This window comes from Rissa tridactyla, chromosome 7 (genome assembly GCF_028500815.1).
Source record: "Rissa tridactyla isolate bRisTri1 chromosome 7, bRisTri1.patW.cur.20221130, whole genome shotgun sequence".
In the NCBI taxonomy this organism is placed as follows: Eukaryota; Metazoa; Chordata; class Aves; order Charadriiformes; family Laridae; genus Rissa; species Rissa tridactyla.
This window is the reverse complement of record NC_071472.1, coordinates 45643394-45656249: the sequence shown is the minus strand read 5'-3', so window position 1 is coordinate 45656249 and position 12856 is coordinate 45643394. Positions and strand designations below refer to the sequence as shown.

The 12856-nt window shown below is 48.7% G+C and overlaps 1 protein-coding gene across 1 annotated transcript in view; it reads left to right on the top strand.

Annotated features, from left to right (window-relative positions):
- Window positions 1–12856, top strand: part of GALNT17 (polypeptide N-acetylgalactosaminyltransferase 17) — a 219938-nt gene that overhangs the window by 193281 nt on the left and 13801 nt on the right. The window contains exons 7-8 of the mRNA XM_054210227.1: window positions 8684–8869; window positions 12245–12382. Of these exons, the coding sequence (XP_054066202.1) occupies window positions 8684–8869; window positions 12245–12382 (324 nt within the window). The remainder of the gene's footprint in view (window positions 1–8683; window positions 8870–12244; window positions 12383–12856) is intronic.

The following is a 12856-nucleotide window of genomic DNA, read 5'->3' as shown; positions in this document are numbered from 1 at the left end:
GAAGCTTGCTTTATTCTAACGTCTCCAATATGGCAAATGTTAAACTATTTACGTTCCTTGCTGTGTTAAGAGGATGGAAACCACCGCTATTACCTGGTATTGCTGTAGGCTAGAATTTGCGGAGTGAATTGTGCACCTGAGTTGCACTCTCATTTGGCATTTTTAAGTGGCCATTATAAAAGGAATGAATTTAGTAATCTCAGCAGGTAAGACATTTGGACACTGGACAATCTGGACCTTTCTGTTATTGGTCTGGCACGACATAGCCAGGAACCTGTCCAAAGTTGTATCGTCCATGAGGATAAAATGTGAGATAAGGAATGCCAAAAAAGAAGAGAATTTATCGTTTTAAATGTAGTATTACTCTCTCCTCCCGCTTCCATTCTTGGCTTGAATGGATATGGTCTGAGATGGTCAGGCCAGGACATGGGCCATTCAAAAATCATATTTTAAGGTGATGGCAGGTGAATACCACGCCTGATCTGGCTGCTTGGCCCTGTTCCTCTCGGAAAGGGTTTCTGTGGCCTCATGAGAGAGAAAACAATCATTTAACAACGAAATGCCTTTTCCCGTTTCAGCTGCAGGATGCCGAGTCTCTTTGCTTCTTCACAGAGGTTTCCAAGATAATTCATTAGTTGTTCAGGGTGAAGTTGTGTTGAGATTTCCAACAAGATGGTCTCTGTTGAGTCCGTCAGTGCAGGTGGTGTCCCTGCCCGCATGGTGTTGCCTTCTTCTGAGGTCGATGTACCAAAGAGTTTGTCCCTCCCCATTCTTAGAAACACTTCACCATCCGGTGGGTCTGTTTTTGGGTCCTGTTTATAGATACAACGCTGCAGTTTTGCTGGATCTATGGCAAAACGGCCTCAAAGGTGGTACGGTCGCTGCTGTTGTGTAAATTCTCACACCACCAGCCGTCCCTTGATGTGATCTGTGAAAATGCACGTATCCAAATGAAAAGGCAGTCCTCTTCAAGGAGTGCTTGCGTCCACCTGCAGAGACCCTGAATACTCTATTCCACTGCGGTGGAAGTAAAAGGTTCCCAAACAGAGCTCTTTTTCCTTCTTTTTTTCTCCCCTCAGTACGTGGCTTCTTAACTCACCTTCATGTAATTCAGCTTAACGTTTCCACTGAAGTTCGTGCTGTGGTTGTTGCATGAGACAGTGGCAGTCACAGTAGCTTGAAGGAGCACTTCAATGATGATACAGGATATAGCGTGTATATATATACATAGAAGATACAAAATATTGTCGAGCTCGCTGTGTGTGTCGTGCAACTTCTGATTGTCACCCATAAACAGACATCAGCTAATGGCGTGGAGGTGTTTGTTTATCAATATTTGGATTCAGCAGGCTTGCTGTGGTACGTGTCTCTCGCCGCGCTGTCAGAAGGACCTTGTGCCAGGGGTACAAAGTACTACAGCTGAATTACACTTGTAAGTACCAAACCGTAAGGTTTTCTAGAGGAAGCAAGGCCAACACACCCCGCCTTTGCTCTGTGCTGAGGATACTTAAATAACAGGCACGTCCTGCGTTACTTCTCTCTTCAAGAGGAATTTTAAGTGTAAGGGCCGGTTGCTCCTGCTGTTTACTCCTCCTTGTCCAAGCTGTCGCTGTGGGAGTCCTTCACCCCACTGCCGGGGGGTGAGGAGTTTGGCTCTGGCTGCCCTGCCCCACCTCGGCAGGGTCTGCTCCGGCCGCGGCCCCGCTGAGGAATTACAGAGGTTTTGGGGCAGCGAATTCTTCATCCCATTCCTGACCCCGTTGCCGCTCTGGCATCTCGGGAGCCGGGACGTGGCAGCGCAAACTTGGGCCTGGGGACGTCCTCCCCCGATGTGGGACCGAGCAGGGCCGAAGCGGGAAGAGAAAGGACAAAACGAGCTTCAGCTACGTAGCTGGAAATGTATCTGGAAAAGTGTTGTTTCTTCTGACAAAAGGAATAATTTGGAGAGATACCGTCTCTCAGAACTATACGAGGGAGCGTGTGGAGAAATGATTATTTCTTTGCCTTTTTTGCTGTTTCTCAATTTTATGATTTAGGTCTTTGTTCCGATACATTCCTTATTATTTTAGCTGCCCTGGGTAATTGTGTTTTTCCCTTAACTTAGGAAGTTACTTTTAAAGGAAAGGAGGGGGGGCGAAGATAAGGCAAAGCTGTTAAATGGGAAATCTATTGCTAATTAAGGCATGGTTTTGCTAATCACCTTAGAAATGAAGTTATCAGCTGAAAAAGCCTGGAGTTTGTGTAATGAAAGTTAGGAGCGGGTTTTTTCCCCCCGCCCTGTTTCCTTCTGTCACAATACATTCCGAGATTAAAAGTTTACCTTACAGACTCATCTTGACACCATTAGACATGATGTCTCTTTGCATTAACGGCAGGCGGGCTCGAGCTGTTCTAGGATATGTTTCAGTCTGAATAGTTAAAATTTGGCAAAGTTACAAGCAACTAAAGTTGGGATCCTTTAATGGGAGCCGTCGGTGCTTATCGTGGATGTCACGCCGCGCTCTGGCTAGAACGTCCAGGACCCAAGGTAGTCACTGGCCCTTCTTATATTTTTTTTTTTATTCTTATTATTATTAATGATATCCCAGGGATGAGGAGGAAGCAGAGCATTATGTAAGGCAGTGGCCCCGGGGGAGCAATAGTACGGATTTTGCTCTGGAGATGGCGACGGATGAGAGGAGAAGGTGCTGTGCTGGGACACCGTCCCGGCACTCCCCGGCTGGCAAGGGGGAGAGGAGCCCCCCCCCGGGCCCAGTTTTGCCCCTGGTCTTGCAGAAGTCCTTCTCTTTTTCTTGATGCCGGCTTGCTTTGTGCAAAAAACAGATGGCGAGCCCAAATTCCCCTGTATGGCTTGCAGCCATGTGAAGGGAAGCGGGACGTATGAGTTATTCTGTCATCCCAGGGTAAGCAGCCCCTGCGTCAGTGTTTTCTGATGAAAATATTCTCCTTAAGCTAATAATTCTATCTTCTGCTTCCCTGCCAGTGGGCATCATGGCATAGCAAGGACTGTTTGCAGAAGGCTGGGGAGGGGAACAAGGTTTTCTTAATACATACGCATTAATTTTTTTTAAACGTATATTAATCTTTTCGCTGATTCTTCTTCTAGAGCTGTGGCCGTGCCCTCCCCTGTATGTGTCCTTTGCCGCTCAGCGGGTGCTGGCACCCGCAGGAGGGAGCCCCGAGGGACCCCTGCTCCGTGGGGGGAGTGGAGGGGGACAGCACGCGGTGGAGGAAGCAGCTCTGACCTGCCGGAGAGGATGGGCTGGGACAAGGCAGCAGCTCCCCATGCTCAGCAGCATCCTCCTCCTTGCCCCAAGTACCATCCAAGCCACATCTTCTGGGTTGCTCCCTCCAAGCAAACCAGACCCGTAAAGCGCTAATAGCGCCGGCGCCACCAACCTCAAGGCATGAGCTTGGCCAACCCCTCCGACATGCGTTTCTAGCCCTGCTCGACTGGAGAGCGCAGACGATGCCTGGAGCCTGGTGTGGCACAAGACGGGCTTTCGGCACCCTCCTGGGTGGTGGGTCTCCTCTGGGTCACCCTTGTCTGCCTGGCTGGCTCCTTGGACATTAGGCAGATTGCCAAAAGCCCTTTTAGTTAAATAATGCTCCTTGGGAGTAATTGCTGGCTCTGGCAGACAGGAGCAAAGTAAATTGATAGCTGCAGCATATTTTTGAGGGCAAAGGGGATCCTGGGCAGTAATTGTTCTTAACTGTGTAACACTTGGAAAATTGTTTCTGCGGCTGCTGCAATGAGCTGGTCAAGTGAAACTGGGATTTTCTTGCAGTCTCTGTTACATGCATAAAGGGCCATCGGTACGCTGTGTTTTCTGAGCAGTCTTCCCTTCTCCCTCCATTACCAGGAGTGCAGTAACCACCGGGGACGTGCGCTTCCCCAGGGAATGGCAGGGGGCCTCCTCCCTCGTCTTGCGCCCGGTCCCCTCTAACTGGCATGGACACCACTGCTCTCCAGGATGCTCCCAAACGCTGCGGTTACTCCTGTCCTAGCCAAATGAGCCAACAATGTGCCCTTGTGGCCAAGAAGGCCAATAGCATCCTGGGGGGCATCAAGAAGAGCGTGGCCAGCAGGTGGAGGGAGGTCATCCTCCCCTTCTGCTCTGCCCTGGGGTGGCCGCACCTGGAGCGCTGTGTCCAGTTCTGGGCTCCCCGATTCAAGAAGGACAGGGAACTGCTGGAGAGGGGACAGCAAAGGGCTACCAAGATGATGAGGGGACTGGAACATCTCTCTTATGAAGAAAGGCTGAGGGATTTGGGTCTCTTCAGTCTGGAAAAAAGACGACTGAGGGGAGACATTATCAACACTTATAAACACTGAAAGGGTGGGTGTCAGGAGGATGGGGCCAGGCTCTTCTCAGTGGTGCCCGGCGACAGGACAAGGGGTGACGGGCACAAACTTGAGCATAGGAAGTTCCACCTAACCATGAGGAGGAACTTCTTTTCTGTGAGGGTGGCAGAGCTGCCCAGAGAGGTGGTGGAGTCTCCGTCTCTGGAGACATTCCAACCCCGCCTGGAGGCGTTCCTGTGCCACCTGCTCTGGGTGACCCTGCTCTGGCAGGGGGTTGGGCTGGATGATCTCCAGAGGTCCCTTCCCACCCTACCATTCTGTGATTCTGTGTAAAAGACATACAGAGTGCTCCATAAGAGCACTGTAAAAACAACTGTGATTTTACAAATGGAAGCCAGAAGGCTGATGGCAGAGGAGGTGTCTTGGCTGGGAGATGCACGTGCACAAGAGGCGCCTGGACCTCCCTTGAAGCTCTGCTGCCATACTGCGTCATGCCGAACCTCTCCCCATTTCGGGTTATCCCCAGTGCAGGTCACTGAGGTGCCGGCTCTTTCCCAAGCGCTTCACGCACCCATGATGCCTTCGTGTTTCCGAAGGGTGATTAGAAAGCAGAGCTGGGTCACCCCATCACTTCATTGCGATGAAATCTCATGCTCACCAAAGTTTGCCTCCTGCATGTGCAAAAGCTTCTAGAAAGTAGATGGCCGATGCAGTTTCAGCGGTACTCAGATATTTCACTGCTGGTGAGGAATCGCTGCTTTTCGATGCTGGATTCTTAGGACGGTCACATTTTGCCTGGAAAATAACTGCAAGTATGTTACCCACCAGCTTTCTGAAAAACACATCAAAGATCTCTGGATGATGGATTTGTTTTCCATTTGTTTCTCTGGGATTTCTTCACTAGAATTTAGTGTTAACCAGTTATTTATAAATCCAAGCATCTTTCTGTATGTTTGATTACTCCCGTGTGTAGACTGATGGAGAAGTTCTTGAGTCACCGTCATTTACTGGAGGGGAATGCTTCTATTTTTAATTCTGCGTCTCTTTACGGGTGAATGAATGGCAAGCTAATAGTCGTGTTGAAATTTGAATGTCAGAAAATAAGGAAGAAACTTGAGACTTGCTCGTCATGTTTAACCTGCTGTGTTACATACTCTATCTGAGTCTTTAAAGATGCCTTTACATACCATCCATGCCTATTTTATAAAATTATCATGATTTCAGCCTGTGTAGGAAGCAATATAAAAGACTCTGCCTTGTTAAATAGGCTAAACATGAATTAATTTGACAATACCTTATTTTTCTGATTGGTCTTAATGTTGTGCTGGCTCTTGATTACCCCTCTGCTGTGAGGTAATTCTTCAAGGAATTAGCAGAAACAACGCGCTGGACTGATTGTCCTGTTAATGCTGTTAGTTGTGGTAAATAGAGTATCTGATTTGCTATGAACATGAAAGAATTTACTTAATAGGAAGGTAATCTATTTGTTAAAAGTCTTTGGTGGGACAAATGGCTGCTCAATAGGGACATAAATGAAGGTTTCCCAAGAACCTTCTGCCGTCAGGGGCTGAGCGCCCCAGGGGTGAAGTTGCTGCAGGTTGGGACGTCAGGGCATCAGCGAGGAGATGGCTTCCAGCCTTGCTGGGAGGTCGGAGGTCTGCTGAGCCCTTTTGGTTGTGCCGTCTCGCAGCTCGTCTCATTCTGGCACCAGGAGAACAAAGCCCGGGGCCATTCTTGGGGCCGTTCACGGCTCCACAGTCATGGTTATTGCAAGAATAGAGCATCACACCGAGTGCGTGGGGCATTACCCCTCACGCGTGATGGCCGTGGAGGATGTCCCCTGGATTGTGGTCACCTGTGGACCTGTTCACATGCATTTCTGGATGTCAGCAGGAACAGAAAGTCCTTGCCAGGCCACATGAGAAGAAGCAGCATCTTCCTGGGGCCATGGTTTACTCCTCTGTACACCGAGGACAGTGATGCTGGCTGCCACTTGGCCGATTCCCGTGTAATAGTTCTCCCTGCTCCCATTGTTATCATCAGAAATGTTTATAAATGCCTTGTAAAAACAGTTAGATTTTTTAATTTATAATGATAATGTAGGTTTTATTTAGGAGATGGAAGTATGGCCTTTCCTTGCATAAGTACTTTTTTTGAATTCATTTTTTACTGATCTCTCTGGAACTGGCTTGTGGATATGTATGTGCACGATGCCCAGCACTCTTTTTCTCTCAGCTTATTACAACATGCATGTTTCAAGATAGTTTGCACAGATTTTCTAGAAATCTAGGAAAGCTGTCTAGAATAAAGCCGTATGACTTCTTTAACTAAAGCATGGAAAGGCAATACTGCACCTTTACTGCTAGAGGCGAGCTGGCTGGAAAATGACATTTTAATTGCGTCATGGTTTTTACGTTTTTGAAATAATTATTCTTGTCTCAAATCAGGACAAAACCTAACACATCCCCAAAAGTACAAAAACGGGTGGTGCTGGGGATCTTCCAGCCAAGAGCAGAGCTTGAGAAACTAAAGAACTGAGCAGGCAAGAAACACGGGCACTTTCTGTCAGACTACGGCCTTGGGAACGTGCCTTTAAAAATATGTATTTTTTTTCTTTAGAACTGCCTTGTTCACTTCTTCCTTGCTTTGCCAGCCCGTGGCCTGTTGCAAAACTTCGAGCAGACCCTGTGGATTTGCTGGCCAGAGGCGAGCGTAGTTGCGGCCGGGCGGGAGGGACAGAAAGGTCAAACAGCAGAACAGGGGCAAAATGTTTTCTCTTTTTTTTTGCTACATGTTTACGCACCAGCTAATAAAATGGAGCTCTGATTTTTTGACGTGGGCTCCTATAATCTGTAGCACTCAATTTGTGTCCAGTTTTGGGCACCTCAATACGAGAGAGAGATATCGAGGCACTGGAGTGAGCACAGAGGAGGGCAACGAAGCTGGTGAAGGGCCTGGAGAATAAATCTTACGAGGAGCAATTGAAGGAGCTGGGACTGTTAGTCTGAGGAAGAGGAGACTGAGGGGAGACCTCATCACTCTCTACAACTACTTGAAAGGACATTGTAGAGAGGTTGGGGCTGGTCTCTTCTCACAGGTAATTGGCGATAGAACAAGAGGGAATGGCTTCAAGCTGCAACAGGGGAGGTTTAGACCAGACATTAGGAAAAAATTCCTCACAGAAAGAGTGGTCAGACCCTGGAATAGGCTGCCCAGGGAGGTGGTGGAGTCACCATCCCTGAATGTGTTTACGAGTCGTTTAGATGTGGCGTTGGGGGATATGGTGTAGGGGAGAACTTTGTAGAGTGGGGTTGATGGTTGGACTCGATGATCCCAAGGGTCTTTTCCAACCCGAATGATTCTATGATTCTAATCAAGAACAGCAGGAGCAGCGGGATCGCCCCAAGGGAAGAGGTCTCCCTCCTGCGCTGCCCCTTTCTCCTGTCGCCTGGGCTTGGGAAGTGCCCGTGCCCTGCGTTGGGTCGGCCAAAGCCACCGCTGAGAGATTAAAAAGGGCAGCTGATATGGCCAGGAGGCTCCTGGTGCTGGCGGGAGAGTGGGTTGAGCGGGGTCGGTAAAATTTAGGGAAGGCAGATGGGATAAAAGGTGGCGAGCCTGGACGAGATCCCAGGAACGACGGGTGTTGTAGCAACTGAGCAAAATGATAATGCAGAGCAGACTGCAAAATAGGCGAAACTGGGATTATTAGACCTGTTTGGCATATGTGTTTGTAATGATTGCACGGTGCCTGGTGTCCTGGATCTTTAATTTAAGATAAATAACTTCTTGGTGAAGTCAAACAGGGAGGGAAGAACCCAGGTATGGCATGTCTTTCCCTGAATTCCCTTTCCATGTGATGAAAAAACAGATCTCAAAAGATTTTATTAACTTGTAAACTGTGATTTAAGGGAATTTTAAACAGCATGTGAAAGAAAAATAATGAACAAATGTTTTCAAGTGGGAGAAATCTGTCCCTGCCATATGTTTCACTGAGTCATCCCTTCTGCAGGCGGAGATCTTGCAATTGTTTCAACTATTCCAGTCGCTAATCCTTTTTATTTAGTAGCAACATGCCTGTAAACTCAGCACCCGATCCTACAGCGCATTAACAGCACGTGCTGGATACCGGATCCCTTTAAAATTGATGCGTGTTTTGCTCTGGGCAGAGGTTAAATTCTCCCCGTGTGTCTCGCCTTTGAGCAAAGACCAAACCTGGCGGTGTGTTGCCACTTGCCAGCTGGATGCTGTGATGCTCTGCGCTTGCCGGGACGGTATACAAGCCTCAAACTCCACCACTTCTTTCTCTTTGATTGATATGCGGACCCTTCGCGTCACAGCGGAGCCCAGCGCTGACGGTGTTGTGCGGTTGCGTTGCAGGTGTGGCTGTGCGGCGGCAGCATGGAGGTCCTGCCCTGCTCCAGGGTGGCTCACATCGAGCGCAAGAAGAAGCCCTACAACAACAACATCGGTTTCTACACCAAGCGCAATGCTCTGCGGGTGGCCGAGGTGTGGATGGACGACTACAAATCGCACGTCTACATCGCGTGGAACCTGCCGCTGGAGGTACGGCCATCGGACCCTATCCTAAGCCTTCACTCCGGTTAAAAAATTGAATTACAGAGCATTTAGTGGTCCTGGGTGAAGGAGAGCCTTAAATACCCCAGGTCACATCCCCAGAGTCAGCAGAGCTCCCTCGGTTTTGACGGAGATGCTGCAAAACTTGCAGACTTTGGAGGATTTCCTACTGTTCGCATCAGCCTTTTTATTTTCATTTCTAAAAATTAAACCTGTATTGTAGTGTTTATCTCCCTGTTGAGTGTTTACACAGCGTGAGGTTATGTCGTTACACTGCTCCGCAGATGGAGTCTGTCTGTAACGTCGGTTGGCAGAAGATTATTAATATCAGCATCATTAGTGCAGGAGGCGTTTTCCTGCGGCTCAGGCAGGTCGCTGTCGCGTTCAGCCCAACTTGGGTTCCCAGCTGGCAGATGCTGTCAGAGCCCGGAGCTCGCTGCTGACGGCGTGTGGTCCAGGTTCCTGGGCCGTTTGCTTTCCCAGTGCTGGGAAAGTCAAGGCCATTGGCGCTTAGACGCCGTGTTCAGAGGTAGAGGATTGGAGGTTGGTGGCTCACAGGAGATCCCTTCCCAGCAGCACCACGTGCAAGCGCTACAAAACCACTCTCTTTAAATAGCTTTGGTGTTTATATTTAATTTCCGCACAGAAAGGGTTAGGTTTTCTTAGATCTGACGTGTTATTTTTCGTAACCTGGCCATGTCACAGCCTGGTGTGTCTCTGGAAACCCATGAGATCCCACCAGCAAGACCATGGCCAGGGGACGAATCCTGCACGTGGACCTCTCTAGGTAATTCCCTGCTCTGTAGGTTCCAGGAGGGCTTTGTGTAGGTCCAAGGCTGCTGCTTGGGCTCCGGTCTCTGTGCAGCTTATGTCTAATCATGAGACCCAGGAGCATCTCCTGCCTCCTGGCTCTGATCACTGCCTGGAGCGCGCTGGGAGCTCCCTGGGCTGGGCCGCTGCCCCCATCTCCTGCCTCTGGTCCTGCCAGAAGGAGAAGAAGGGCTGGTGGGGAGGGGGAGGCAGCGATGCTGTCCGGGTGATGGGTGGGATGAGGGTTCGGGGTGTCCCCCGACACCCACTCCACCAGCAGTGTGCGAGCGCTGGGCTGCCCTGTTCAACGCGAGGAAGAACCGTTGCCACGAATGGCCAGTCCCCAGGTGAGCTGTTATTTACAGCCACCCTTTCAGTGCTAAAAATAAACACCAAATATTCGTACCTTGCAGATCCCACCCCTGCAAAGAGCTGCTGCGGTCCTGATCCTGCTGCGGCAGCGGTCCCGGCTGGCAGCTCCGGGGCCTTCCGAAAAACATTAAAACACAAAAGCATGAGCTGCTGCTGCTTTCTGAGGAAAGGTTCCATCTGGGGAGAGTTACTGGCATTTTGAGCCACGGTAGTTGCCGCTTCGAAGCGCAGTAGAGAGCACCGGGTACCTGGGAAGGGTCGATGAGCTGCCTGCGCTGCCGGTTTGGCATCCTGGGGGGGCTGGGGAGTCCTGGATTAGTTCGTTACTGAGAAACAGATGAATCGTGATGGAAAGAAAAGCTGTTTACCCGGCGAGCTGCAGGAGGGCGCTGGCTGTGATGGCACCGCTCCAAGCCTTCGGAGGGGCAGAGCGTTGCCTGTGGGACTGCGTGATTCCAGGTCCCTCTTAAAAAAAGGTTACTGATGGGCAGGGCTCATCAATTCCTGCGGGTTCAGCCCCGATCCTCGGGCTGATTCCTTTTCAGAGGTGAGGCACCTGCTCAGGAGCGGCTTTGGAGCGCGGCAAAAAGGGATTAAAATTCTTCGGGAAGCCACAGGTCCTGTACAGCTTGGAAAAGGCAGATCCCAGGAACGGGCACTGGGGGTGGGTCTGGGGAAACAGGTCTGGGTTACCCTAAAAACAATTTGGGATTCTTTTTTTTTTCTTACCAGTGAAATTGATATTTAATTTTAGAGAAGCCTTGTCTGACAGGTGGTATTGTGCAGGGGGGTGTTGATAGATGCTGAATTATTTTGTGATGCCCCTGTACTCAAAACCAAGCCGAACCCCATGCTCTGAATATTTCAGGTGCCGACTGGTTTGTGGTCCTGCTTTGCTCCGCGTCCCGTCTCGCCCACTCAGATTTCAGCCTGTCCTACCTGCCTACACTGAATCATCTTTATTTTTACCTATGAGCTACCAGTCACGCATTAAAATGGTGTCTTCGCTAAAGCGGAGTGAATAATTCATTAGAAGATCATTACAAGCATTGTAATGGAAAATTGCTTTCCCAGCTGTATTTAATGATCACTGCAAAAGACAAGAGCAGAAGCTAAAATAGAGTAGGAACCCAGACACCTGTAGGAAGGAGTGAAAGGGGCTGCAGCGAGCTTTTGGTTTGCTTCACCTGGCTGCTGCATTAGTTCCCCAAATTCTGCAATGGAAGAAAAGGTGAAAGGGGGGCGGCTCCCTTCAGCCCCTGCTCCCGTAAGGTTTTCCTCTGGGGACAGATGTCGTGGCTTTGTCTGCTTTGACATCGGCTGGAGCCGTGGGGTTCCTCTGTGTCTCCAGGGAGACTGTTTCACCGTGTAATTGTCCAAATTGTCAAGAGGTTTTTCTGAGGTTCAGCCTCAACTTCTCTTCTGCTGTAATTCTTTCCCTTTATTCTTAGCCTCTATTATATCTGAATCTTAAACCTTTGTCCTTTTCCTTCTTTTCTTCCCCCCCCGCCCTTATTTGATACCTTTTAACGGTGCTGTCCTCTGCGTTGCACGCCTTTGGTGTGTCAGGGGAAGGGTTTTGGAGCTCAGCGCACGGACAGGGGTTTGCATTTCCAGGACATCTTGTAAATCCTGATGTCTATTTACTGTTAAGCCCCTCTGGAAGTCCTCTATGTCAGTCTCTAAACAGGAGGAGAGATCTTTTAAAAATACTTTGTCGTTGTGGCTGTTGACAGATTGAGTCTTTCTCAGGTGGATCCAAAGGCCGGGGTATCTGTGAGAAGATTCACCTCTGTTACACTACACTGCTCATATTTCCTCCAAAACCTTTTCTTCTCCGTTGGGGTTCCCTTTTCTGAATTACTTCCCAGAACCAAACCGTGTCGCGCATCAGTCCGGTGGCCATGGCAAGGATGCCTTCAAACCCTAGGAGAGAAGTACGCATCTCCTCCTCGCTGTGGCTGTGAAACCCAAGTCTTCTTCTGGCTTCTGTGAGGATGATTTCAGCTTGGACACACATGCTAAAATTCCCTGGCATGGCCTCAGGAGTTACTGAGCTGTTGGCAGTTTCCAGGCAGCTTGGAAACGGCATCAAACATCAGCGAAATGTGCTCTTTTTAAATTTTATTTTATTTTTTTAAGATTATCCGTTCAGTGACATGCTGTGTCTTTATTTTTCAGAACCCGGGTATAGACATCGGGGATGTTTCTGAGAGAAAAGCGCTGAGGAAGAGCTTGAAGTGTAAAAATTTCCAGTGGTACCTGGACCACGTTTATCCGGAAATGAGAAGATACAACAACACCATCGCTTATGGCGAGGTAATTAAAGCTGAGCAGTCCCTTAGATCAGACTGGTAATTTTTACAGCTGGTGAGTCTCTGATTAGAAATAGCCTCAAAGGAAAGGAATGTGAGTCAAAACCTACTATTTGTGTATAATTATATAAATTTGTATAAATCTGTTCACAGTTTCTTCTGAAACCCTATTTTGGGATTTATTCCTGATCTTGGAGACCAGATACAGTAACATACTTTAATACCTCATTTACTGAATTGACAGAAAATTATCTGTATTACCCGTTGACTCCATGGATTGAGCAGCTGTATGTATATTTTTAATACGTAGTCGTTTTATAAAACCCTTTGACTTAAACTCAGCCCTGTTCCTTACAAGGTCTCTCCGTAGGATACAGTGCGTTGTCACAACAGCTTAAGGACAAGATAAAGTAAGGAGACTTAATTCAATCTCTGCTGGCTTTGAGACCATACTGGGAATATAAAAGCCGGCATTTAT